General features: G+C 45.6%; 1 protein-coding gene across 2 annotated transcripts in view; it reads right to left on the bottom strand.

Moving 5' to 3' along the window:
* LOC138261445 (hemoglobin subunit alpha-3-like) overlaps window positions 1-27,648 on the bottom strand; it is a 44,119-nt gene that overhangs the window by 4,319 nt on the left and 12,152 nt on the right. The window contains exons 1-2 of one of the 2 annotated variants that reach the window (XM_069210392.1): window positions 10,560-10,752; window positions 6,181-6,385 (exon numbers count right to left, since the gene is read on the bottom strand). In XM_069210392.1, coding sequence (XP_069066493.1) covers window positions 6,181-6,385; window positions 10,560-10,654 — 300 coding nt within the window. In that variant the 5' untranslated portion in view covers window positions 10,655-10,752. Of the gene's footprint in view, window positions 1-6,180; window positions 6,386-10,559; window positions 10,753-27,648 lie in introns of those variants that run through there. The other variant, XM_069210393.1, reaches the window with a different exon arrangement.

Below are 27,648 nucleotides of genomic sequence, written 5' to 3'. Positions count from 1 at the left end.
TCCAGTGGCATGGGAAGCAGTGGGACCCACGTCTGGGCATACCCTTCCCACTTAGGGCGACAAAGCAAAAACAACAAGTGATGGACGGAATGCTGAACATTGTCAAACACTCGCCCCCAGTCATAGATCTGGGTTTAATCCATTGTTCTATTGCTCACCATGCCACCCCAGTTTGGACCCAGCCATATGCAAATCAGTCTTGACACTGTTCCTCATGGGAACAGTCCAGACCGAACTGCCAAGCCAGGTCCTCACTGGACCGGAAACAAGCAACCTGGGACTGGTTTCGGGGTTTCACCCCTCATCAGCCAGGCTAGCTTGAATCCAGTGGCATGGGAAGCACGGGACCCACGTCTGGGCATACCCTTCCCACTTAGGGCGACAAAGCAAAAACAACAAGTGATGGACGGAATGCTGAACATTGTCAAACACTCGCCCCCAGTCATAGATCTGGGTTTAATCCATCGTTCTTTTGCTCACCATGCCACCCCAGTTTGGACCCAGCCATATGCAAATCAGTCTTGACACTGTTCCTCATGGGAACAGTCCAGACCGAACTGCCAAGCCAGGTCCTCACTGGACCGGAAACAAGCATCCTGGGACCGGTTTCGGGGTTTCACCCCTCATCAGCCAGGCTAGCTTGAATCCAGTGGCATGGGAAGCACAGGACCAACGTCTGGGCATACCCTTCCCACTTAGGGCGACAAAGCAAAAACAACAAGTGATGGACGGAATGCTGAACATTGTCAAACACTCGCCCCCAGTCATAGATCTGGGTTTAATCCATTGTTCTTTTGCTCACCATGCCACCCCAGTTTGGACCCAGCCATATGCAAATCAGTCTTGACCCTGTTCCCCATGGGAACAGTCCAGACCAAACTGCCAAGCCAGGTCCTCACTGGACCGGAAACAAGCATCCTGGGACCGGTTTCGGGGTTTCACCCCTCATCAGCCAGGCTAGCTTGAATCCAGTGGCATGGGAAGCACGGGACCCACGTCTGGGCATACCCTTCCCACTTAGGGCGACAAAGCAAAAACAACAAGTGATGGACGGAATGCTGAACATTGTCAAACACTCGCCCCCAGTCATAGATCTGGGTTTAATCCCCCCAGTCATAGATCTGGGTTTAATCCATCGTTCTTTTGCTCACCATGCCACCCCAGTTTGGACCGAGCCATATGCAAATCAGTCTTGACCCTGTTCTTCATGGGAACAGTCCAGACCAAACTGCCAAGCCAGGTCCTCACTGGACCGGAAACAAGCATCCTGGGACCGGTTTCGGGGTTTCACCCCTCATCAGCCAGGCTAGCTTGAATCCAGTGGCATGGGAAGCACGGGACCCACGTCTGGGCATACCCTTCCCACTTAGGGCGACAAAGCAAAAACAACAACTGATGGACGGAATGCTGAACATTGTCAAACACTCACCCCCAGTCATAGATCTGGGTTTAATCCATTGTTCTTTTGCTCACCATGCCACCCCAGTTTGGACCCAGCCATATGCAAATCAGTCTTGACCCTGTTCCTCATGGGAACAGTCCAGACCGAACTGCCAAGCCAGGTCCTCACTGGACCGGAAACAAGCATCCTGGGACCGGTTTCGGGGTTTCACCCCTCATCAGCCAGGCTAGCTTGAATCCAGTGGCATGGGAAGCACAGGACTTTTTGCATTTTTCGCCCTAAGTGGGAAGGGTATGCCCAGACGTGGGTCCCGTGCTTCCCATGCCACTGGATTCAAGCTAGCCTGGCTGATGAGGGGTGAAACCCCGAAACCGGTCCCTGGATGCTTGTTTCCAGTCCAGGGAAGACCTGGCCTAGCAGTTCGGGCTGGACTGTTGCCATGGAGAACAGGGTCAAGACTGATTTGCATATGGCTGGGTCCAAACTGGAATGGCATGGGCAGCAAAAAAACGATGGATTAAACCCAGATCTGTGACTGGGGGTGAATGTTTGACAATGTTCAGCATTCTGTCCATCACTTGTTGTTTTTGCATTTTTCGCCCTAAGTGGGAAGGGTATGCCCAGACGTGGGTCCCGTGCTTCCCATGCCACTGGATTCAAGCTAGCCTGGCTGATGAGGGGTGAAACCCCGAAACCGGTCCCAGAATGCTTGTTTCCAGTCCAGGGAAGACCTGGCCTAGCAGTTCGGGCTGGACTGTTCCCATGGGGAACAGGGTCAAGACTGATTTGCATATGGCTGGGTTCAAACTGGAATGGCATGGGCAGCAAAAAAACGATGGATTAAACCCAGATCTGTAAGTGGGGGTGAATGTTTGACAATGTTCAGCATTCCGTCCATCACTTGTTGTTTTTGCATTTTTTGCCCTAAGTGGGAAGGGTATGCCCAGACGTGGGTCCCGTGCTTCCCATGCCACTGGATTCAAGCTAGCCTGGCTGATGAGGGGTGAAACCCCGAAACCGGTCCCAGGATGCTTGTTTCCAGTCCAGGGAAGACCTGGCCTAGCGGTTCGGGCTGGACTGTTCCCATGGGGAACAGGGTCAAGACTGATTTGCATATGGCTGGGTCCAAACTGGAATGGCATGGGCAGCAAAAAAACGATGGATTAAACCCAGATCTGTGACTGGGGGTGAATGTTTGACAATGTTCAGCATTCCGTCCATCACTTGTTGTTTTTGCATTTTTCGCCCTAAGTGGGAAGGGTATGCCCAGACGTGGGTCCTGTGCTTCCCATGCCACTGGATTCAAGCTAGCCTGGCTGATGAGGGGTGAAACCCTGAAACCGGTCCCAGGATGCTTGTTTCCAGTCCAGGGAAGACCTGGCCTAGCAGTTCGGGCTGGACTGTTCCCATGGGGAACAGGGTCAAGACTGATTTGCATATGGCTGGGTCCAAACTGGAATGGCATGGGCAGCAAAAAAAACGATGGATTAAACCCAGATCTGTGACTGGGGGTTAATGTTTGACAATGTTCAGCATTCCGTCCATCACTTGTTGTTTTTGCATTTTTTGCCCTAAGTGGGAAGGGTATGCCCAGACGTGGGTCCCGTGCTTCCCATGCCACTGGATTCAAGCTAGCCTGGCTGATGAGGGGTGAAACCCCGAAACCGGTCCCAGGATGCTTGTTTCCAGTCCAGGGAAGACCTGGCCTAGCAGTTCGGGCTGGACTGTTCCCATGGGGAACAGGGTCAAGACTGATTTGCATATGGCTGGGTCCAAACTGGAATGGCATGGGCAGCAAAAAAACGATGGATTAAACACAGATCTGTGACTGGGGGTGAATGTTTGACAATGTTCAGCATTCCGTCCATCACTTGTTGTTTTTGCATTTTTCGCCCTAAGTGGGAAGGGTATGCCCAGACGTGGGTCCCGTGCTTCCCATGCCACTGGATTCAAGCTAGCCTGGCTGATGAGGGGTGAAACCATGAAAACCGGTCCCAGGATGCTTGTTTCCAGTCCAGGGAAGACCTGGCCTAGCAGTTCGGGCTGGACTGTTCCCATGGGGAACAGGGTCAAGACTGATTTACATATGGCTGGGTCCAAACTGGAATGGCATGGGCAGCAAAAAAACGATGGATTAAACCCAGATCTGTGACTGGGGGTGAATGTTTGACAATGTTCAGCATTCCGTCCATCACTTGTTGTTTTTGCGTTCTTGTAATAACTCCACTGTGATGATAACATTCAAAATGATCTTTAGTACACAATATATATGTCAGATGAAATTCTGACAACAATATTCTAGTTCCAAACCTTTCAAGTAACATTGTGGAATAAAGATGTTTAATGCAATTTTAAGATCATAGGCCAGATATACTAAGCTATTGCAATAGCAGACCCAATGATTTGCAAAATCACAGGCTTTGCAACTGCAAAATGGATACATTTTCTGATTTGTAAAACTGGCTAAGCGTCCGACACTAAACTGCAATTTGAAGGCAGCATAAAAAGAACTTTTTTCCAAATTGTGATGTTGTATGATATGTTTAAAAAATACGCCACAGCATTTTCTGTCACAAACCTTGACAAATTACTTATTCCTCAAGGGAGGTGGTAATTCGCTAAGAGGAAGGGGTCCCTTGCAACTCTTCCCCTCTAGAATTGTGTTGGCACCTGAGACAGTCTGGTGTCCCTGAAGTGTAAGCAAATGAAATGTTTTTATATTTTTAAAGTAGCTGCTTTAGAAATGATATCCCATTTGGGAATTCAAATCCAGGGATGGTGGCCTGTTGTCCCTTGCAGGCTCTAACCAGGTTTTTATAGCCAATCATCTGTTGGGGGGAGATCGCAAATTATGCCCTGCCTAAATATTATTCATTAGGCAGGTCATTCTGCAACCACCCGCAAATGGTGATTTTGCAAACCGATCTAATAGTACTTAGGTCAGTGCAAAATCATAATCCATTCACAAACATTGAGTGCATGATTTGAGTCCACTTTTTGCAAATGATCTCTTAGTGCATCTGCCCATTAGATTATCATGCAATGTACTGTTTTCTTGACATGAGGTCTGTCTTCTAATAAATCCCTCACCAGTCCCTCCTTCCCTTTTAATGAATTGACCCAGATCAAGACTGACTACATTTAGAAGCACGTAGGCCACCTTTTGAATGGGTATCCTTTTGCCATTTCTCTGAATCTGCCTTGTGCTAATGACAGTAGCCGACTCTGACCTTCTCCTATTGTTATTGTTAGGTTCACTTACTGAGTCTATATTGCACGTTGATGCAGTAGTATAATAAAGTACTTTCCTGAAAATAGGAGCATTTTAGGTTTGGAAAGGTGATAAGTGATAACACATTGTGTTTAATACTATCTAAAATGTGTTACAATAGCTTAAACCAGTGTGCACTCTGAACATTAACCCCAAAATATCGATGGGACACAGTATAGAGGGAAAAACATTGACGAAACAAAATCAACAGAGAAATAATTATAGATTTTCTTTATATAACTTCACATATATGTACCTATTCTGTACATGTATCTTCGAGGTGTGTAGATGTGGAGTAAGAAATGGTAAATCTAATCTCCCCTTATATTCATTTACCTCAATATTCTCGTCTCATGATATTCTGGGAAACAATCTTCAGTTATACAAATGCTCAGGCCTTTTTGTTTTTTTGCTTGATCCTTAAATTGAGGTGAGCAAATACCTTCATTTACAAATGTAAAACGTAAATCCATCTTTTGTGTTCACAAAACAATAATTTACATTCAGAAATGAGTTTCTTCACACATAAATTAGCACAGATATTTGTGTGAGAAAATGTGGGCAGATTGTGGTTGTTCCAAACTGGCAGGGCATGCATTATAAAGTTGATGAAATCCCCAAACTAACAGGTTTGTGAACATTTACACACTATTGTAAGACACGTTCCTAGCTTGATATGGTTGGATATTTACTCCTGATAATGGAAAGAATAAATCCCTACTCAGGAAAGGGAAGAGGGCTTATCTTGAACAAAATTGGTGGGGACCTAGGAGAAGAAGAATAGTTAACCTTGGAGTAAAAATGTGGGAAGTGCATTTATGCATGCACAAACGTACACCGACTAAATTTACAGATCTGGATTGAGTTTGCAATCGATAAACTGGGAATACACAAAGAAACACACAACACTACTCCCAAAAAAGCATAAGCATTTCCAGAGCAGCATGAATTATCTGTGAATTCCAAAAAGCCAAAGGTTTACTCAAAATGTGTGCCCTTGTCCAAAATCTTAGTTTTCTGTTGTTTTTTATTGAACAATAGTGCCTTGTGATATGTCTAATTCATATTTTATACAACGAGGAACTGACTTTGTTGACTTCTCAATTGCGGGATTCCCTGTGAAATATTGTCATTTTGAAAGAACACTTTCTCCTAAACAGAGCAGGTAAGGGGTATTATTATTTTATTTATTTTTTAAACTCTCTTTATTGTGCAATTTCAATATACATTACATTCTACAACACAGTGCGCAACACAGAAACAGAGTATTTACAATTTTGGACAAATCACTGTATTTATGGATCTGCTCCATCTCAAACCATTGTATTACCGTAGGGGTTGTAGGCTAATACGTCAGGGTTGGAATAATTTTTTGATTCATTGCACGTTCCTGAAAGTGAAAAAACTAATACATGTTTTTCCACTTTGAAATAATTGCACTATATTTTCACAATTCTTTGGAGAACACTCCACTGTCTGCCAGAGAACTGTGAAAACCTTGTCTTACCTTGAAGTTTCCTGGATCGACTCTTAGGTTGTAGGCGTGCAGGTCGCTGAGCTTAGACAGGGCATACTCAAAGTTATCCAGATGTTTAGCCGCTTCTCCAATGGCGCCCAGGACTTTGGCTCCATGTCTCCGAAGATCAGCCGAGTCATGATGGACATCAAAATGGGTGAAATATGTTCTGCTCCGGGGGTGGCTCATAAAAAGCCTAAAAATAGTGGTGTAGCATTAGAAACAGTGATGAGAGGCCAAATAAAAATATGGATGTAACTTCGACAGCATATGTACAATTATGAAGTTAATTTACGTTACGTTGGAGGGATGGTGTGATTGGCTCGGTGAAGGTAAATCTAGGGATCTTTTTTCCCATTTTTTTTTTATTCTGATTAGTTTACATTTGCTGATGACAGTTCCAAATATATATAGTCCTATGAAAATCCCATTTCTCTTTAGCCAGTGATTTATTTGTATACATAATAATATGATACAGGTCATGGAAAAGCCTTCCCTCAATATGAATGCTGATACTGATGAATTGCTGCCAACATCAGATTGGTCTTCACACAGGGACAAACTTTTTTTTAATTGGCCACTCTTTCAGCTAACCAAAGAGTGCAAAAAGGCTAGGATTGGTTACCGAAGTCCATCTTGGGTGACCAAGCAAAAAGGTCCATAATCATTAAGCACATTTTCTCAAATGCTGCTGCGTTTTTTTTTCTCTGGAGAACGGGATGGTCTTGATTTACTAACCCCCCAAAGGTGCAGTGCTAAATGATCTGGCCTCACTGCCAAATTTGAGAAGGACACCTCCCACATAAACAAGCAAATTCTGCGGGAAGGTCGCTGTAGAAGTGGGGTTTCTCGCAGCAGATGAGTTAGATTGTCTAAAGGGGCGAGGTACACACCCACCAGCAAATAAGACAGCTCGAGGCTTGCGTTACATATATATTTATGGCTACAAAGTATCCCTGTGAAATACTAGACAAAAACATTTGGACATCATTGAAGAAACGGCAACTCCAATAATCTCCAGTATTCGAGTATCTCTGCCCTCTATCAAGCATCCTCCCCCAAATATTTGTATCACATGACCAGAGTAATTGACCATCAGTCCTGTTGTTGCAGTTTCCATCCTTTTGAATTTACCTCTCGTCCTTAAACACACAACCCTTTGGGGACAGCTGTAGAGGGTGTTTTTTGTTTGGAGAGGTGGGAGTGGAGACGGGTCACCAAGATGTGGAGGATATGACACTCAGTGACATGAAAAGACCTTAAAGGAGAGAGTGATGTGCCCTGGAAAGGTTTGGGAGCACCAAACCCCTCCATCAGAGAATTATTAAACTCGGTTCACAGTGACAGGTATACTGAGTGTGGCAAACACATATCAAATGCAGAGGATTCACAGCCATAGCAGACAAAACACAAAGGCTTCAGAAAAACCCAAGAAAAATACATGTCAAAGGCAAAGAAACAGACACAGGGTCAGAGTAATAATTTGGTGGCATCACCTGCCAAATGCCATTTGTTCTCTCTCTCTGTCCCTTGCCTTTTCCACCATTCTCTTTGCTGGGCTCCTGAAATCTGGGAGGAAGGGGTTGCGAGAAAAGGTACCTACCCTCCTAGTAAGGCCTCAATGGCTCTTGCTGTTAGACTGGGTAATGGACTCTGAGGCAGTTGGGCACTCTTTCTCTAAAGGCCACAGCTGGTGACGCGAATCAGAACTGAAGGTCAAGGAAACTGGTTTCTAAGCGGGCTGCAGAGATTATGTGGTGTCTAGTCACAGAGAAGCCACCTGTTGGAAAGAGCCTGAAGGAGTCATGGCTCCAGCTCCTTTACCAAGATAATCATTGCATCAATTCCAGTAAAGGCAATATTTACATATTGCATAATGGATCCCCTCTGCTTACAAAAATGGTCAACGTGGTGCACTCTTCTGCCTCTTTATGGAGGCAATAATTGTGATAGATCCTGAGGCCCATCTCTAGATACAGTAGCATGGCAAGGTTGCCATGGGTCCAGTGCAAGCAAGGAAAATAGCACCTTTAACTGATGATCGGATGCTAAATACAGCAAATATTAGGTGTCAAAGGGCTTCTCAGGGCTCTCGGCACTGGTATCACTGCACCTGCTGGACCAATGGTAGCTCCGCCCTTGTCTAGATACACTTCCCGCATTTCCTTAGGTACATCATGCAGATCTCACCTTGATGCCTAGGGCTGCTCCTCCATAAAGGTGGAGGAGAATCACCCTCCCCCCCCACCCCCCTCCGACAGCAGCAGAAGCTGCAACGTTTTCACCATGAAGGAGTAATAAACTAGGTTTATTATCCCATTATGGTGAAAGGGGTGGGGCAAAGGGGATGACAGCCTCAGAGGGGAGTGCATTAGAGCACTCCCCTCAGAGCGCATGTGTCTTTGGCCCGCCGTCTGGGGCCTGCCAAACACACATGCGTTGCAGGCTCTCTCCAGCCCGGCAACTGGGCTGGAGAGAGCCTGCACAGGCTCCCAGTTTGCCTAGGAACGCCCTGGCTGGGCACTCCCAGCCAATCTTGATGCTGCTCTGAGCAGCGTCAAGATTGGCGCAGGGCAGGCTGGGAACCTGTGCCTGCAGCACCAGCGATGAGGGACAGAGGAGCGGGGGCAACGGTGGAGGTACGTTTTTTCTTTATTTTTTATTATTAAATGTCCCTTCCCGGTGCGCCGCACCCTCCCCTCCCTTTTACATTGAAGCGAGCCGCGACTGCTCGACGCTATGATTTAATTGTCAAGCAAATAAGCATTATCTATTTAAAACAAAAAAGGTTTTTAGTGGGACAAGAATCTGAACAAGGATCGGAATTCCAAGTAGTGAGGTAATTATCGCACCCCCGAAATCTTACCCTGACAGATTTCTTCAAAAAAAAAACTGGCCAAATGGAGGTGGGGCCGCTGGAAAATAAGCCTAACCTGCAGAATTTGGTGAATTACACAGTGAATTCAATGTTTACGCTTCAGTCCCACCACGAAAACTAGGTATAGGAATAATTGTTGCTTGTCCTAAATATGCAACGCTGAGGTAACGATATTGCAATATATACTAACCCCCTTTCCAGGAATTATAGAGATGGGGCCCTGCACTTTATGCAGTGTAAATAATGAACTTGAGCTTCTGAGGAGGGGGCTCTTTTCCTTGTCGCTGGGCTTTTCTTAATCTAATAAAATAAATCATCTACTGTTAGGGCTTCCTTGTTTTTTTCAGGCTCCATGTCTGCTCGTTTCATAATGAACACATAAATGAAATAATAAATAAATATTGAACACTATTTTTTCCATATCTTTTATCTCGCGACTGCAGCTGCCCCGCCCCTGCGTTGAGTTGCTAACTGTTATTGCTCTATCATTTGTAGGTGTGGATTTTTGTACGAGATGCAGCAAGCTAGAAGGGGCATAAATTGATGAAAGAGCAGCAACAAGGCAGTCTCTTCACACCAAAGATACGGGGAACTGTGAAGTACTTACTTTTAGGTACAGTTTATAAAACGTGCATATGAAATGTGTGCCAAAGACCTATTGGTGTGAGTTTTACGCCACCCAGATGTAAGAAGCCAGACTTTTAAACATCAAAGCTATCATTGAGGACAAAATGTCACCCTTATCTACTTTTGTTTAGCGTATTTAAAGTAATAATTTATCAGTTAATTTTGGCAAACTTTGAATTTGCTAATTATTTTTTTAATGCATTTCATCAAGGCCCTTATTCTAAGTTGGTTGCTGTTTTCTGACCCCTACCTCTATCCTTGTTTGCACAGGGGTCAGAATTCGTAGATTGGTGGTTTTTAACCACATCCAATAATTACTGGGTTCATGAAATACCTCTCTAGTAATTACATTTTTAGCAGGTCAAACCTGACCAAATTTAACAGCACAAAAATTCATGTCATTCCCCAAAAAACACAGCGTAAGTGCCATTAATCGCACCCAGTAGATTCTGAAACCTGCGGTCTTGTATTTTATTGGGTTTGATAAATAGCACCGATACCTTAGAAACACTTAGGCCCTCATTACAAGTTCCGGATTAAATTCCAATGCACAACCCTTGTATTTTTCCACTGATAAATTCCGACAACTCAAATCTACCAAACTACATGAATAAAAAGCCCTAAGTTATTCTCCAAAAACCTGTAATAAAGTGATATTTATCGCACCGGATAAATTCTGACTCTGCCGAGTTGGATTTTTATCAGATGCGATATCACATGGGTAATGAGGGCCTGAGAACCAGGGCCCAAGCTTCTTGTTGCTTTCACATAGGTAGTTGGCTTCATACTATGTTCCTCACAAGTCACTTTTATAATGTTTAAACATTAACATTAGTGATTTTCTCACAAAAACTTAGCGTGTTACCTCTCCAAGGCCTCGGCTCCCAGGCCCTCCAGGTTGCCAGACACTTTTGACCAGAGGGAGACTACCGCGGCCTTCTCAGCATCGCTCAGCATCATCCTCGGGTCTGTTGGGCGCCGGACCAAGTTCAGGTGAAAATTAGAAGCAAGTCAGTGTTCCTAGTTGGCCTGTCCCCAGTTTTAAAGAAGAAATCGAAACATAATAAGGCTGAAAGGGACCTCTGCTGGTCGGTGCTGGACCCACCCTTCCTGCTAATCTTATCTGGCCAGAAACAACGCCTTGCTACCGGGGGTCTCCACGTCATGGCGTCTTCACCGGCGTTTATCTCTAAGCACAGGCAATTCAAAAGACATACGTGTGTGGGTGCCGATGTGCTCACAAGTTTTGGTTTTCACAAACGATTTAGTAATTTGTGGGTATTAAAATTCCCAAATGTCTCTTCATAGCCAGCACTTCTGTAAACATGGTGGTCAATGATGCAAATTAAAGTGCAGGTTTCATCAACAGGGTTTACCTCTTGGATGCAGGCTGTGGACAAGTGAAGCAGTGACGCTTCTCCAGGAACCACACATCAGAAAGATTCCATGGGGGTTTACTAATAATTGGCACTGGGGCCATTTTAAGGCACAGAAACTGTAAAATCGTCCACCAGTTTACCAAGTGGGTAAAATCAGCCCAGTACCATGCAGCTCGTAATTAAGTTCATACTGTTCACTCAGGCCTAATTCACAAAAGGTATACAACAAACCCTTTTGTGTAAGTTTATGTTTGTTTTGGAATTCACAAAACTGCATTTTAATCGCAAATTTACAAGTGCGGAGAGTACCAGAAGAGAACTCCGCACATACAAATATAATAGGATGCTTATCTTTTATGTGATGAGTTCTCCGCCTCACTACAAAGTCTCCACACTGTCAAATTTACTATTAAAATGCCGCTGTGTGAAATCCAAAATAAAAGTACACTTATACAAAAGTTTAAATTCAATGGAACACACACAAACACAGAATGCACCATACCTTGTTGGTATTCAGTCCTGGCACCCACAAGCTCACACACTGAGGAATTGGGGGTCAAGAGATATAACAGTTTCCAAACGAATCTGAATAATTCTGAAAGAAACCAGGAAAGTCTTGAAAGCCAAGAAAACGAAATACTGCTGGCAGAGGCTCAAGGCCGCATTTAGAGAAGCCAGAAGAATTTTGCATCATGCATTGGATAAATAGAACCGCTGTCTTCATAGCTGCCAAGAGGCACCCTGTCATGTGCAACACCTTCGTCCCCTCCATCATCTTGCCAAATTCACTTCTGGTGCTGGCGCTGTTAGTTTCTCCATTGCTCACAGAAGTTTAGGCCTTTAAATCATTTACACAAAGCGTGAGTTGATCAAATGCCTGGAGGTGGAACACATAACATGGGGCCACTTGGCAGCTCTTTGTCTAAATCTCGTAGGTCCAGTGGTGGACTGGGATCTAAAAGTAACCTGGGAAAATGTGTGTATACCAGCCCTAATTTTCAGAGAGTGCGTGTAGCAAGCGAGTCAAGCCACCTGCAGGACAATTTGTGAGGTCGGTGGGGGGGTGGGCGAATATTACGTGTTTGTTTACAAGAAAGCTGTGTGCGTGGAGGGGAATTGCATGTATGTCTACAAGAAAACTGTGTGCGTTCATTCCCAATGGCTATTTGCCAGGCTGTATAGACAAAGACGTCCTTGTACTTCCACCCCTAAAATCAGTCCCCTGCTCAACGAGGTCCCATGGAATTCCTGTATCCAATATGGCATGTCCATCACTGAATGAATCATCTCACAAAGTGTACGCTTCTTTTTTTCACCAGTTATTTCATCAGCGCATGCCAGTTATATTCATTAAGCACGTGAAACAAGGGGTATCTTTTTTACACCAAAATGGTGTTCACCTTGGGTGCCCTTCGCTAAAACAATGAGTGCCAGTTCCCAAATCTCTAGGTAGAATCCCGTCGACCTGATAAATGTCAGTGTGTGGAACATCAAGGCAGTGTAGTCCTAAATCTGCCTCAGGCACTTTAATCCACTACCAGACAATCCCTTCCCCTTTATCTCACTGGTACCGGTCCAGCTTCTTCCCTTTGTGACGTCTTTTCCATCTTTCACTTCCTCTGTCTTCCTGCTTTGTTTGATTTCCCTCTCTTGCTCTTGGTAAATGTCTGATGTAGAGATATAAGTGCTGCTACCCAAAAATGAGTGCCAGTGATCACCACGGGCCACCATTATCTCATATTACGCACATCCCTTTGTGTATAATGAAGCAATCATATGATAGATAGATAGATAGATAGATAGATAGATAGATAGATAGATAGATAGATAGATAGATATAGATAGATAGATAGATAGATAGATAGATAGATAGATAGATAGATAGATAGATTAGCCTGAAGAAGGCCACATGTGATTCAGTGTAATGATGCCATACGCAACTTGCACTAATTTACACACTGTGGGCCAGATGTAGTAAAAAGATGCACAACACAGCAATCAAAGTTGCTGCCTTGTGTTGCATTAGGGGAGAGAGTTGCAAAGCCATATTGACTCATCTGTGGTGCTGCTTCTCTGTTCCACAACGGTGGTTCACAACCACGCTGCTTAGTGCCACGCACACACTTTTGCATCATAATGTAAAGGTATGTGTATGATGTCTACCATACTTTGAGGGTACCCTTTCAGTACAAAATATGCCTAGACTAACATTAACACTTTTCACACATTGTTTGTTTGCTGTATATAGCAGCACACATGTAACTAAAGAAATTTAGGAGAAATGAAAACAAAAGTTTTGAAGTGGCTTTGTGCTGCTGTCAGTCACTAATTGTGTCTTTGCACTGGTGCAAAGTCTTGGTGAATCTGCCTTTGTGTGTTTTATCTGTAGTGTAATTGTTGATATTCATGTGCTACAAATGTGTGAAGTTTTTTTAATGTGTGAATTTTCTGACATTTGTTACGATTTGTTAAAATGAGTAGGTGGAAAAAATCAAATGGGTCAAGGATTTTGCAGGAGGAAACCCAAGCAAAAGCTACGTTTATGGAAAGAATAGTCACACCGCAGTTTTTTTTTCTTCCGAAATTATTCAACATCTTTTAAACTGAAAAATCTACACCCTTGCTGAAGTTGGGCTCAATGCACACACTTTGCCACTTAGTACGGAGCAGCGGCATTTTTTCGCAGCTGAAATTACAAAACTGCATTCTTCTTTTTTCACGATAGCAGATTGTACGACCATCACATACGGGTCTCAATGCTGGCTTATGGCAGCTCAGGGGATAGGAGTGAATGCCAAGGAGAGCCACCACGGGCACTATAATAGCAGTGTGACAAAGGTGTTCAGGGGTATGGGTGGGGAAATACATTTCTTGGTTATGGAGCCGCCAAGGTACCTACGAGGGCCACTGGCGAGAGTGATGGACCCAGTCACAATAAAACGAGCGCTACTGCAAGATGGAAGCCTAAATGTGCCAATGTTTACGCATTTCTGAGTAAAATAATAATGGAAGACCCAGCCTGTGTGGTATTGAGAATGTAATATTAAGTGGAGACACGTTTCACATAAAGCGGCATCCCGCCCCCCTTGCTGAGTTTGTTTTACTGGCCTGACAGGCATTCACACGTCATCGCCAGGTCTTCGGTGGCGTCCGGTTACTCATACATGCACCAGATGCTCTAAGCTGCAGATAACAGCAAAGTCTGGCCGCACACATGAACAAGATGCTACGTTCTGCACTGTAGATGATAGCCCCACACAGAGTCTCGTCGGGGTCTTGTCACGCACGTGCACCAAAGCGTGACCCTGCATCCTGCCAGGTTTAGCACAAAAGCGAATTGGGTCCGGTCGAATGTGCACTATATTCCGAGTCTGTGTAGAGGAAAGGCTTTCACTCAAAAGGATGTTGGAATCTTGTCACACATGTGGACCGAAGGGCGAGTCCGCACCATGTAGTGTGACTGCACATGGAAGAATATTGGACAGTGGGCACTTGTACACAAGGGGCCAAATTTATCAATGCTTTGCATCGCTCTTGCGACACACAAGATGATGCAAAGGGACGCAAAACCTAGATTCAGATTTACCAAGCTACACAAAGCCACCCTGTGGACAAGACAGCGCAAGACTCTGCCTTGAGCTACACTCCATGGTGGGGGCGTTATGTGGGTGGAGCATCGGTGTTCCCACGCATCCACTAATGCAATCTAATGCATTCCCATATTTACCAACACTGGTAGACCTGGGAATGTGTCAGAATTGTGTACCTTCCCACCAGAGGCGCAATGAGGAGAAATAGATTTATTTCTCCTCGTTGTTTCCTCTTTCTATGTGTGCTGAATTCTACAGCATGCTTAGAAAGAGGAAATTGCTACTGATTTTTTTGTTTGTTCAGGAAGGTGTCTGTTCCTGCAAAACAATCCAGCCAACAACACAGGAGCCCTTGCCCCACAGCTCAAGGCAGCACATTGTGCGCTATCACAAGGAGAGGCCAGGAATGTGCCATATAATGTTAAATATAGTGCATTCCTGCCCTCTATCTTTCATGCATTGCAGTGCAGCAAGGCATCTTGTTGTGTTGATTTGCATGAAATCTTGATAAATCAACCTCTAGATTTCAAGCCTGAAGCTTGCAGAGGGCTGCATGCAGTGTGTTGTATAAACCTTATCAGGCATGTCCACCAAAACGTGAGCCTCGACCTTGGAGGTGACTACAGAAATAGGAATATGGAACTCTGGCCACATGTGCACTATTAATTGGATTAGTATCTTGGAGAGTGTTGCACACAGTGGCTTTTGACATCTTGTCACACATGTGCACAGATGGTGAACAGGCTTCTTTAGGGAGCTTCACATGTAGGTGGAAGTTAACTGACCCTTTGTGCCCTTCCCCACATAAACCCTGCGCAAAGTATTGCAATGAGATTTTCATTCCAAACCAAATCATGATTTGTGCTGGAAAGTCCCCTAAAATAACTCAACGTTGTGCTATGTTGTGTTCAGTGGACCTGCAGTGGGTGGTACATGGATGTTCCAATGCAACCACCCATGACTTTTGATGCACATCTCCATCTACTAACACTTGTATACAGGAACTTGTGTCAACCAAGGATGCCTCATTGAGGCGGGCATAACAGTGTTGCAATTTTTAAGTCTACACATTCTATGTATGTTGCATTGTACACCACTCATACAAAGTGGGAAAAGTTTTAAACTATGCTAAAGCATAGTTTTTGTGTGGAAAGGTAACCTAGTGCAGAAACATAGCTTGATATCACACACACACCTTTGCTCTAAGATAAATGGTCTGTGCGTTGGTGCAAGGCTGCCTGAAGAGCACCAGTGCTTGGCGAGAGAAAGACAGCACCAAGATGTGACATTGTTTTTCTGTCTCTCATTTCATACAATGCAGCCCAACAGCTTTGGTTACTGCACTGCATTTTGACAAGGTTAGTAAATTTGGTCCATAGTTTGGTCATGTATGCAGTATGCACCGGAGACCGAGCTCACATCCTAGAAATATCTGTGCACTGGGTTTATCGGGCTGTGGCCATACATGCAGCACAAATACAAAGTGGGAAAAGTTTTAAACTGTGCCAAAGTATAGCTTTTGGATGGAAAGGTAACCTTCTAGTGCAAAAACATAAGCTTGCTATTACACACACACCTTTGCACTACGGTACAATGGTTTGTGCGTTGGTGCAAGGCTGCCTAAACAGCACCAGCGCTAGGCGAGAAAAACAGCACATGTGACATTGTTTTTCTGTCTCTCATTTCATATAATGCAGCACAACAGCTTTGGCTACTGCACTGTGTTTTGACAAGGTTAGTAAACTTGACCCAGAGTTTGGTCAAGTATGCAGTATGCACCCGAGGCCCAGCCTACATCCTAGAAATATCGGTGCACTGGGTTCATCGGGCTCTGGCAACACATGCATCAAATTGTTGAAGCCACAGGAGCTACACTTAAACCTCCAAAGGACAGGGTACGTAATATAGAACAACAACAAAAGTCCAACAAGGTATTACTAAAAAAACAAAAGGTTTACCCGGTATCTAGATAGTATTGATTCCTGTCTAATAGCATACACACTTTCTTGGACAATTCTAAATACTATTTTGCAGAGACACATTGTTTTCACTGTTTTGTATGCAGAGATGCATGGTTAATAAACAAAGACTATACACATACTAGGTATATACATAAGTTGTACAGAAATGTGGTGCTCTATGGTGTGAGTGATCACACGGGGAAAGTGAAGGAAATAACAACCAAAATATAGCCCGGTATTGTGATCATAACTGAAACTGTGGTAGACAAAAAATGGTCACAATTAATATATGAATTCATTACTGTAGGAGGCTGGACTGGCTTGTAGTGAGTACCAAGGGGTACTTGCACCTTGCACCAGGCCCAGTTATCCCTTATTAGTGTATAGGGTGTCTAGCAGCTTAGGCTGATAGATAATGGTAGCTTAGCAGAGCAGCTTAGGCTGAACTAGGAGACGTGTGAAGCTACTACAGTACCACTTAGTGTCATATGCACAATATCATAAGAAAACACAATACACAGTTATACTAAAAATAAAGGTACTTTATTTTTATGACAATATGCCAAAGTATCTTAGAGTGTACCCTCAGTGAAAGGATAGGAAATATACACAAGATATATATACACAATAGCAAAAATATGCAGTATAGTCTTAGAAAACAGTGCAAACAATGTATAGTTACAATAGGATGCAATGGGGAAACATAGGGATAGGGGCAACACAAACCATATACTCCAAAAGTGGAATGCGAACCACGAATGGACCCCAAACCTATGTGACCTTGTAGAGGGTCGCTGGGACTATTAGAAAATAGTGAGAGTTAGAAAAATAACCCTCCCCAAGACCCTGAAAAGTGAGTGCAAAGTGCACTAAAGTTCCCCTAAGGACAAAGTAGTCGTGTTAGAGAAATAATGCAGGAAAGACACAAACCAGCAATGCAACAACCGTGGATTTCCAATCTAGGGTACCTGTGGAACAAGGGGACCAAGTCCAAAAGTCACAAGCAAGTCGGAGATGGGCAGATGCCCAGGAAATGCCAGCTGCGGGTGCAAAGAAGCTTCTACTGGACAGAAGAAGCTGAGGTTTCTGCAGGAACGAAAAGGGCTAGAGACTTCCCCTTTGGTGGACGGATCCCGCTCGCCTTGGAGAGTCGTGCAGAAGTGTTTTCCCGCCGGAAGGATGCCAACAAGCCTTGCTAGTCGCAAATCGTGCGTTTGGCGTTTTTGGACGCTGCTGGGGCCCAGGAGGGACCAGGAGGTCGCAAATTGGACCTGAAGAGAGAAGGGACGTCGAGCAAGACAGAGAGCCCTCAGTGAAGCAGGTAGCATCTGGAGAAGTGCCAGAAACAGGCACTACAAGGATGCGTGAAATGGTGCTCGCCGAAGTTGCACAAAGGAGTCCCACGTCGCCGGAGACCAACTTAGAAAGTCGTGCAATGCAGGTTAGAGTGCCGTGGACCCAGGCTTGGCTGTGCACAAAGGATTTCTGCCGGAAGTGCACAGGGGCCGGAGTAGCTGCAAAGTCGCGGTTCCCAGCAATGCAGCCCAGCGAGGTGAGGCAAGGACTTACCTCCACCAAACTTGGGCTGAAGAGTCACTGGACTGTGGGGGTCACTTGGACAGAGTCGCTGGATTCAAGGGACCTCGCTCGTTGTGCTGAGAGGAGACCCAAGGGACCGGTGATGCAGCTTTTTGGTGCCTGCGGTTGCAGGGGGAAGATTCCGTCGACCCACGGGAGATTTCTTCGGAGCTTCTGGTGCAGAGAGGAGGCAGGCTACCCCCACAGCATGCACAAGCAGGAAAACAGTCGAGAAGGCGGCAGGATCAGCGTTACAGAGTTGCAGTAGTCGTCTTTGCTACTATGTTGCAGGTTTGCAGGCTTCCAGCGCGGTCAGCAGTCGTTTCCTTATCAGAAGGTGAAGAGAGAGATGCAGAGGAACTCGGATGAGCTCTTGCATTCGTTATCTAAAGTTTCCCCAGAGAGAGAGGCCCTAAATAGCCTGAAAAGAGGGTTTGGCTACTTAGGAGAGAGGATAGGCTACTAACACCTGAAGGAGCCTATCAGCAGGAGTCTCTGACGTCACCTGGTGGCACTGGCCACTCAGAGCAGTCCAGTGTGCCAGCAGCACCTCTGTTTCCAAGATGGCAGAGGTCTGGAGCACACTGGAGGAGCTCTGGACACCTCCCAGGGGAGGTGCAGGTCAGGGGAGTGGTCACTCCCCTTTCCTTTGTCCAGTTTCGCGCCAGAGCCGGGGCTAAGGGGTCCCTGAACCGGTGTAGACTGGCTTATGCAGAATTGGGCACATCTGTGCCCAAGAAAGCATTTCCAGAGGCTGGGGGAGGCTACTCCTCCCCTGCCTTCACACCATTTTCCAAAGGGAGAGGGTGTCACACCCTCTCTCAGAGGAAGTTCTTTGTTCTGCCATCCTGGGCCAGGCCTGGCTGGACCCCAGGAGGGCAGCTGCCTGTCTGAGAGGTTGGCAGCAGCAGCAGCTGCAGTGAAACCCCAGGAAGGGCAGTTTGGCAGTACCAGTGTCTGTGCTACAGACCACTGGGATCATGGGATTGTGCCAACTATGCCAGGATGGCATAGAGGGGGCAATTCCATGATCATAGACATGTTACATGGCCATATTCGGAGTTACCATTGTGAAGCTACATATAGGTAGTGACCTATATGTAGTGCACGCGTGTAATGGTGTCCCCGCACTCACAAAGTTCAGGGAATTGGCTCTGAACAATGTGGGGGCACCTTGGCTCGTGCCAGGGTGCCCTCACACTAAGTAACTTTGCACCTAACCTTTACCAGGTAAAGGTTAGACATATAGGTGACTTATAAGTTACTTAAGTGCAGTGTAAAATGGCTGTGAAATAACGTGGACGTTATTTCACTCAGGCTGCAGTGGCAGGCCTGTGTAAGAATTGTCAGAGCTCCCTATGGGTGGCAAAAGAAATGCTGCAGCCCATAGGGATCTCCTGGAACCCCAATACCCTGGGTACCTCAGTACCATATACTAGGGAATTATAAGGGTGTTCCAGTAAGCCAATGTAAATTGGTAAAATTGGTCACTAGCCTGTTAGTGACAATTTGAAAGTAATGAGAGAGCATAACCACTGAGGTTCTGGTTAGCAGAGCCTCAGTGAGACAGTTAGGCACCACACAGGGAACACATACATGCACACCTATGAGCACTGGGGCCCTGTGTGACAGGGTCCCAGTGACACATACATATAGGCCACAACCTTATGAGCACTGGGGTCCTGACTAGCAGGGTCCCAGTGACACATAACAAACATACTGAAAACATAGTGTTTTCACTATGAGCACTGGGGCCTAGCCATCAGGATCCCAGTGAGACAGTGAAAACAGTGACAAACATCCTGACATACACTCACAAACAGGCCAAAAGTGGGGGTAACAAGGCTAGAAAGAGGCTACTTTCTCACACAACCCCCCCCAAAACGAAGGACAATAAGGCTAACCGAGGCCAGTTGAGACTTTATTGTCTAAGTGGTGATAAGTAGAGAGTAGCTCTGCAATAGACTGGTTACTCCCTTTATCATCCACTATATGGTTACTTCCCTGTGGGGATGTAAACCACCCTGTTTGAAGTTTTTTAGCTAAGCAACAATGTGAAGATGTATTTTCAGAGTTTCTATCAGTAAGTTTTAGTTTAGAGCAGTGGGAATTGTCCACTGAACCTATTTGTAGTGATGGAAATGCCAGACAGGGATGCTGTCTCAGAAAAGCCATAGCTGGGCAAAAACTTTGTCCATCTGGCTGGAAGAGAGAACAGGGATGCTGTTTCTCTTGAGTTGGAGCAGGGCAGGGATGCTGTCCTATGAGCTCCACACTAGGGCAGGGATGCTGTCCTAAGTGTTGTGAGGTAGTGCAGGGTTTCTGCACTAAAGTTTCTCTGGGAGGGTTGGAGGGATACTCCATGTTAACTAAAATGGTGCTGTTTTTCTCACCAATGTTAGTTATCCCACAGAGAGGTACTTCCACCTCAGGGAGTCCAGCTTTGCCAGCTGATGATTCCCTTGGAACAGGTGCCACCCCAGGAGAGGTTTCTCCCACCACAGGAATAGTATCCTGAATGGTAGGGTGGTTAGGGGATTCTGTGATACCCTTTTTACCTGTTGATGGAGAGGGATCCTGAGTTTTCAGGCCTTCTCTCCTTTGCTTTTTCATTTCACTTGAAATGAGAGGGAACAATTCCTCAGGGATGCCCAGCATGGCTGCATGGGCATAAAACTCTACATCAGCCCAACCTGAGGCCTCTAGGTCATTACCTAAGAGACAGTCTACAGGTAAGCTAGGTGATACCACCACCTGCTTAGGGCCAGTAACTCCACCCCAACTAAACTGAATTATAGCTAAGGGAAGAAACTTAGTGGAGTTATGGACATCAATAATCTTATACTGTTGTCCAATGATGTGTTGTTCAGGAGGCACTAGGTTTTCAGTCACCAAAGTGAAACTGGCACCTGTGTCCCTGTAGGCCAAGGCCTCAACACCATTTATTGAAACTGTCTGCCTGTACTTATCCATTGTAAGGGGACAAGCAGCCAGTGTGGCAAGGCCAGTGCCACTAGGTGTGACAGAAACTGTCTTGGGACTGATTACATCAGTTTCCACTATGGACCCATAAGTGAACCCAACTACACCCTTTGCTTGACTGTTGCCAGCAGTCCCACCACTAGTACCACTACTGCTAGGGGCACTAGAGCTTGATGTATTAGTGGTGGTAGGCTCAGGGGGTTTACCTGGACAGGACTTATCCCCTGGCCTATGGCCTCTATTTTTACACACAAAGCACCAAGGCTTTTTAATGTGTGCAGGTTGGGAAGAAGAGGAAGAATTTGTTTTATCCCCACCCTCTGAAGAGTGTTTAAGATTTGAAGTGGGATCTTTGGTTTTACCCTTATCCCCATGCTTATCTTGAGTTTTTTCACCATCTTTCTTCTTATTGCCATCTTTGTCACCCCCTGTATGAACTTTTCTGTTCACCCTTGTTCTGACCCATTTGTCTGCCTTATTTCCCAATTCTTGGGGAGAGGTCAGATCAGAGTCTACCAGGTACTGGTGCAACAAATCAGACACACAATTATTAAGTATATGCTCTCTCAGGATTGTGTTATACAGGCTTTCATAATCAGTAACTTTACTGCCACGTAACCACCCCTCCAAGGCCTTCACTGAATGGTCAATGAAATCAACCCAGTCTTGTGAAGACTCCTTTTTGGTCTCTCTGAACTTTATCCTGTACTGTTCAGTGGTTAAGCCATAACCATCCAGGAGTGCATTCTTAAGAACTTGGAAATTATTGGCATCATTTTCTTTCACAGTAAGGAGCCTATCCCTACCTTTTCCACTAAATGATAGCCATAGGATAGCAGCCCACTGCCTTTGAGGGACATCCTGTACAACACAGGCCCTCTCAAGTGCAGCAAACCACTTGTTAATGTCATCCCCCTCCTTATAAGGGGGAACTATCTTGTGCAGATTCCTGGAATCATGCTCTTTTGCAGGATGACTATGGGGAATACTGCTGCTGCCACCATGGGTATCTAAACCCAACTTCTGTCTTTCCTTCTCTAATTCAAAAGACTGTCTATCCAAATCCAGCTGTTGCTTTTTAAGCTTCAGTCTGGTTTGTTCCACCCTAAACTTATTGAGTTCCCTCTCTAACATTCTGTCATCAGGGTTGGTGGGAGGGACATTTCTAGAAACAGAGCTATGATGGGAATGAACAGAAGGAGACCTGTCCCTTACAGAAGCCACCCTAACAGCTTGGTTTACAGAAACATTACTACCAGTATGGTGAGAATATATGCTTTTGCTATGATGTGAGACAACACTATTTATTTGGTGTGGCTCATCATCATTACCATCTATGCTAGATTGTCTAGTAATGGGCAGGCTAGGAAGTTTCTTTCCTGAATCTTTTCCTGGGGGAGTCCCTGAATCAGATTGGGAACTATTAGGTACTTTTTCAACAGATGGGGCACCTATGGCCTTATCCTGTTCTCTAAGCATGTTTAGTAACAGTTCCAAGGAAGGATTCTTCCCTACACTCAAACCTCTCTCTATACAGAGACGCCTTGCTCTTTTCCAGCTAAGGTTGTCATATGCAAGTTTGGACAGATCAACACTTTGGCCTGTGCCAGACATTTTTTAGAGAGAGTTAAAGTGATAGAAAAAGAGAAAAAAGTTTTCAGAACTTTTTGGAAAGACAGAAAAAAACTTTTTTAACTTTTAAGAACTTTTTGAAAGTTTAGGAGTACTTTTCAGCACTTAGAAAAGAGTGAAAAAAGGAAATGCAAAACTTTTTGGCTATGTGTATATACACTGACCTTGTTTTGTATATTTTTCTCTTATGAAAAGTACAATGACAAGAGTGGTAAGTAGTCTCAAGCACTTATCCCACCACTGCACAACCAATGTAGGAGGCTGGACTGGCTTGTAGTGAGTACCAAGGGGTACTTGCACCTTGCACCAGGCCCAGTTATCCCTTATTAGTGTATAGGGTGTCTAGCAGCTTAGGCTGATAGATAATGGTAGCTTAGCAGAGCAGCTTCGGCTGAACTAGGAGACGTGTGAAGCTACTACAGTACCACTTAGTGTCATATGCACAATATCATAAGAAAACACAATACACAGTTATACTAAAAATAAAGGTACTTTATTTTTATGACAATATGCCAAAGTATCTTAGAGTGTACCCTCAGTGAGAGGATGGGAAATATACACAAGATATATATACACAATAGCAAAAATATGCAGTATAGTCTTAGAAAACAGTGCAAACAATGTATAGTTACAATAGGATGCAATGGGGAAACATAGGGATAGGGGCAACACAAACCATATACTCCAAAAGTGGAATGCGAACCACGAATGGACCCCAAACCTATGTGACCTTGTAGAGGGTCGCTGGGACTATTAGAAAATAGTGAGAGTTAGAAAAATAACCCTCCCCAAGACCCTGAAAAGTGAGTGCAAAGTGCACTAAAGTTCCCCTAAGGACAAAGTAGTCGTGTTAGAGGAATAATGCAGGAAAGACACAAACCAGCAATGCAACAACTGTGGATTTCCAATCTAGGGTACCTGTGGAACAAGGGGACCAAGTCCAAAAGTCACAAGCAAGTCGGAGATGGGCAGATGCCCAGGAAATGCCAGCTGCGGGTGCAAAGAAGCTTCTACTGGACAGAAGAAGCTGAGGTTTCTGCAAGAACGAAAAGGGCTAGAGACTTCCCCTTTGGTGGACGGATCCCTCTCGCCTTGGAAAGTCGTGCAGAAGTGTTTTCCCGCCGGAAGGACGCCAACAAGCCTTGCTAGGCGCAAATCGTGCGTTTGGCGTTTTTGGACGCTGCTGGGGCCCAGGAGGGACCAGGAGGTCGCAAATTGGACCTGAAGAGAGAGGGGACGTCGAGCAAGACAGAGAGCTCTCACTGAAGCAGGTAGCACCCGGAGAAGTGCCAGAAACAGGCACTACGAGGATGCGTGAAACGGTGCTCGCCGAAGTTGCACAAAGGAGTCCCACGTCACCGGAGACCAACTTAGAAAGTTGTGCAATGCAGGTTAGAGTGCCGTGGACCCAGGCTTGGCTGTGCACAAAGGATTTCCACCGGAAGTGCACAGGGGCCGGAGTAGCTGCAAAGTCGCGGTTCCCAGCAATGCAGCCCAGCGAGGGGAGGCAAGGACTTACCTCCACCAAACTTGGGCTGAAGAGTCACTGGACTGTGGGGGTCACTTGGACAGAGTCGCTGGATTCGAGGGACCTCGCTCGTCGTGCTGAGAGGAGACCCAAGGGACCGGTGATGCAGCTTTTTGGTGCCTGCGGTTGCAGGGGGAAGATTCCGTCGACCTACGGGAGATTTCTTCGGAGCTTCTGGTGCAGAGAGGAGGCAGGCTACCCCCACAGCATGCACAAGCAGGAAAACAGTCGAGAAGGCGGCAGGATCAGCGTTACAGAGTTGCAGTAGTCGTCTTTGCTACTATGTTGCAGGTTTGCAGGCTTCCAGCGCGGTCAGCAGTCGTTTCCTTATCAGAAGGTGAAGAGAGAGATGCAGAGGAACTCGGATGAGCTCTTGCATTCGTTATCTAAAGTTTCCCCAGAGACAGAGACCCTAAATAGCCAGAAAAGAGGGTTTGGCTACTTAGGAGAGAGGATAGGCTACTAATACCTGAAGGAGCCTATCAGCAGGAGTCTCTGACGTCACCTGGTGGCACTGGCCACTCAGAGCAGTCCAGTGTGCCAGCAGCACCTCTGTTTCCAAGATGGCAGAGGTCTGGAGCACACTGGAGGAGCTCTGGACACCTCCCAGGGGAGGTGCAGGTCAGGGGAGTGGTCACTCCCCTTTCCTTTGTCCAGTTTCGCGCCAGAGCAGGGGCTAAGGGGTCCCTGAACCGGTGTAGACTGGCTTATGCAGAATTGGGCACATCTGTGCCCAAGAAAGCATTTCCAGAGGCTGGGGGAGGCTACTCCTCCCCTGCCTTCACACCATTTTCCAAAGGGAGAGGGTGTCACACCCTCTCTCAGAGGAAGTTCTTTGTTCTGCCATCCTGGGCCAGGCCTGGCTGGACCCCAGGAGGGCAGCTGCCTGTCTGAGAGGTTGGCAGCAGCAGCAGCTGCAGTGAAACCCCAGGAAGGGCAGTTTGGCAGTACCAGTGTCTGTGCTACAGACCACTAGGATCATGGGATTGTGCCAACTATGCCAGGATGGCATAGAGGGGGCAATTCCATGATCATAGACATGTTACATGGCCATATTCGGAGTTACCATTGTGAAGCTACATATAGGTAGTGACCTATATGTAGTGCACGCGTGTAATGGTGTCCCCGCACTCACAAAGTTCAGGGAATTGGCTCTGAACTATGTGGGGGCAGCTTTGATAGTGCAAGGGTGCCCTCACACTAAGTAACTTTGCACCTAACCTTTACCAGGTAAAGGTTAGACATATAGGTGACTTATAAGTTACTTAAGTGCAGTGTAAAATGGCTGTGAAATAACGTGGACGTTATTTCACTCAGGCTGCAGTGGCAGGCCTGTGTAAGAATTGTCAGAGCTCCCTATGGGTGGCAAAAGAAATGCTGCAGCCCATAGGGATCTCCTGGAACCCCAATACCCTGGGTACCTCAGTACCATATACTAGGGAATTATAAGGGTGTTCCAGTAAGCCAATGTAAATTGGTAAAATTGGTCACTAGCCTGTTAGTGACAATTTGAAAGTAATGAGAGAGCATAACCACTGAGGTTCTGGTTAGCAGAGCCTCAGTGAGACAGTTAGGCACCACACAGGGAACACATACATGCACACCTATGAGCACTGGGGCCCTGTGTGACAGGGTCCCAGTGACACATACATATAGGCCACAACCTTATGAGCACTGGGGTCCTGACTAGCAGGGTCCCAGTGACACATAACAAACATACTGAAAACATAGTGTTTTCACTATGAGCACTGGGGCCTAGCCATCAGGATCCCAGTGAGACAGTGAAAACAGTGACAAACATCCTGACATACACTCACAAACAGGCCAAAAGTGGGGGTAACAAGGCTAGAAAGAGGCTACTTTCTCACAATTACATGGAGTGCATATAGAATAATGCAGTGACCAAATAGAAAGCTCCATGATGACCAACACAGTTCTCGAAGGTCTTGCGCCATGTAATCTTGACAAAGTTTCGACCGCAACAAGGTTCTAGGGTCATTATCAGAATTGGACAGAGCAGATACCAAGCATCCAGCAAGGACACAACTCAATGTAAAAACTTTAGTCGGATGTATAACTAATCTAGATGTGGCCAACGTTATCCACATGTATCAGAAAGAGACAAAGAGGTAAGTTTCTCCAAGGAGTGAAGCACTCAAAAATTCAGGGTGTAGGTCAAATGGCCACCGTTTAAATTACATAGTTGCCAAGGTGCCTAGATATGCCTCAGAAAATGCATATATATCAATGTCACACTGGCTTCAAACTGTGCCAACTTAATGAGCACAATAATTAGGGCCCCGTAATGTCACACATGGTCGATAAAAGGTTCGATCGGTGAGAGAAATTATGTTGACCAAACAAATGCTTGATCAGTGGGCCGAGTGCTTAGGCCCAGATTAAAAGCTACCCAAGACAAATGGTTTGGCAGTTTGAATTCTCACATGTCTCAACTGCCTGGAGCTGGTCTAGGGAATGTGCCTCCCTTTCATCTCGAGTAGCTTCCCCATAACACAGAATACCTCAGTTTAGGAGGATTTGCATATCTAAGCTCCTTCATCAACCTGAACAAACAAAGGGAGTTCGCAAACCTGCTTCCCAGCCAGCTTATTTTTGTCCTCTTGATATCACGGACCAGTATCCATTAAAAATCCCATTGGATTCCAGGCCAGCTGCTAAAGAGGCCAAGAAATGTGAAATTCCTGTGACATTTGATAAAACAGGATCCAAATACCATTCCATGCAGTAGACATTCCAAAACTGCCATGCTGAGCTATATGCGTTATTTGTACTTTGCGCCCATGAGGCCTGGATATGCCCGAAGCAGACTCTGAAAGTCCTGGCATGTCTGCAAGAAACCTACGAGGTTCCATGCTACCGGTGTGAGGTTGCACCCCAGAGCAGGCTTCTAATATTGCCCTTGAGGACCCCTCAACCTTTGTGGCAATGCTGGCAGACGAACTGGGTAAACTGCTCTGAGCTCCAAGTGGGATGTTTTCCAACGCTGCTCTGTTCGCAGTGGTACTACCAACACCATCCTTGCCAATTGCCTGCACAAACTGCACCGCACACCTGAGCAGCATGGGAAGAGTTGGGAAAGTGTACTGAATTCCAATAGACCAATCCTGCAAAAAAAGAATCTATCGCTAATGCTTTCGGCACTGGTATCAGGTTGTAATATCTCTGAAGTTGAACTATTAACCTGTAGCCAAACAGATCTGCGCTGAATGGTTCCAAAACCATGTTTAGAGTCATGAAAATATGCCCATTTAGATACCAATAGCTGGCATCACAGAGGTTCCTC

This window comes from Pleurodeles waltl, chromosome 10, assembly GCF_031143425.1.
Source record: "Pleurodeles waltl isolate 20211129_DDA chromosome 10, aPleWal1.hap1.20221129, whole genome shotgun sequence".
Taxonomy (NCBI): Eukaryota; Metazoa; Chordata; class Amphibia; order Caudata; family Salamandridae; genus Pleurodeles; species Pleurodeles waltl.
The sequence above is the reverse complement of the archived record's forward strand: the minus strand, read 5'-3'. Positions and strand labels throughout refer to the sequence as shown.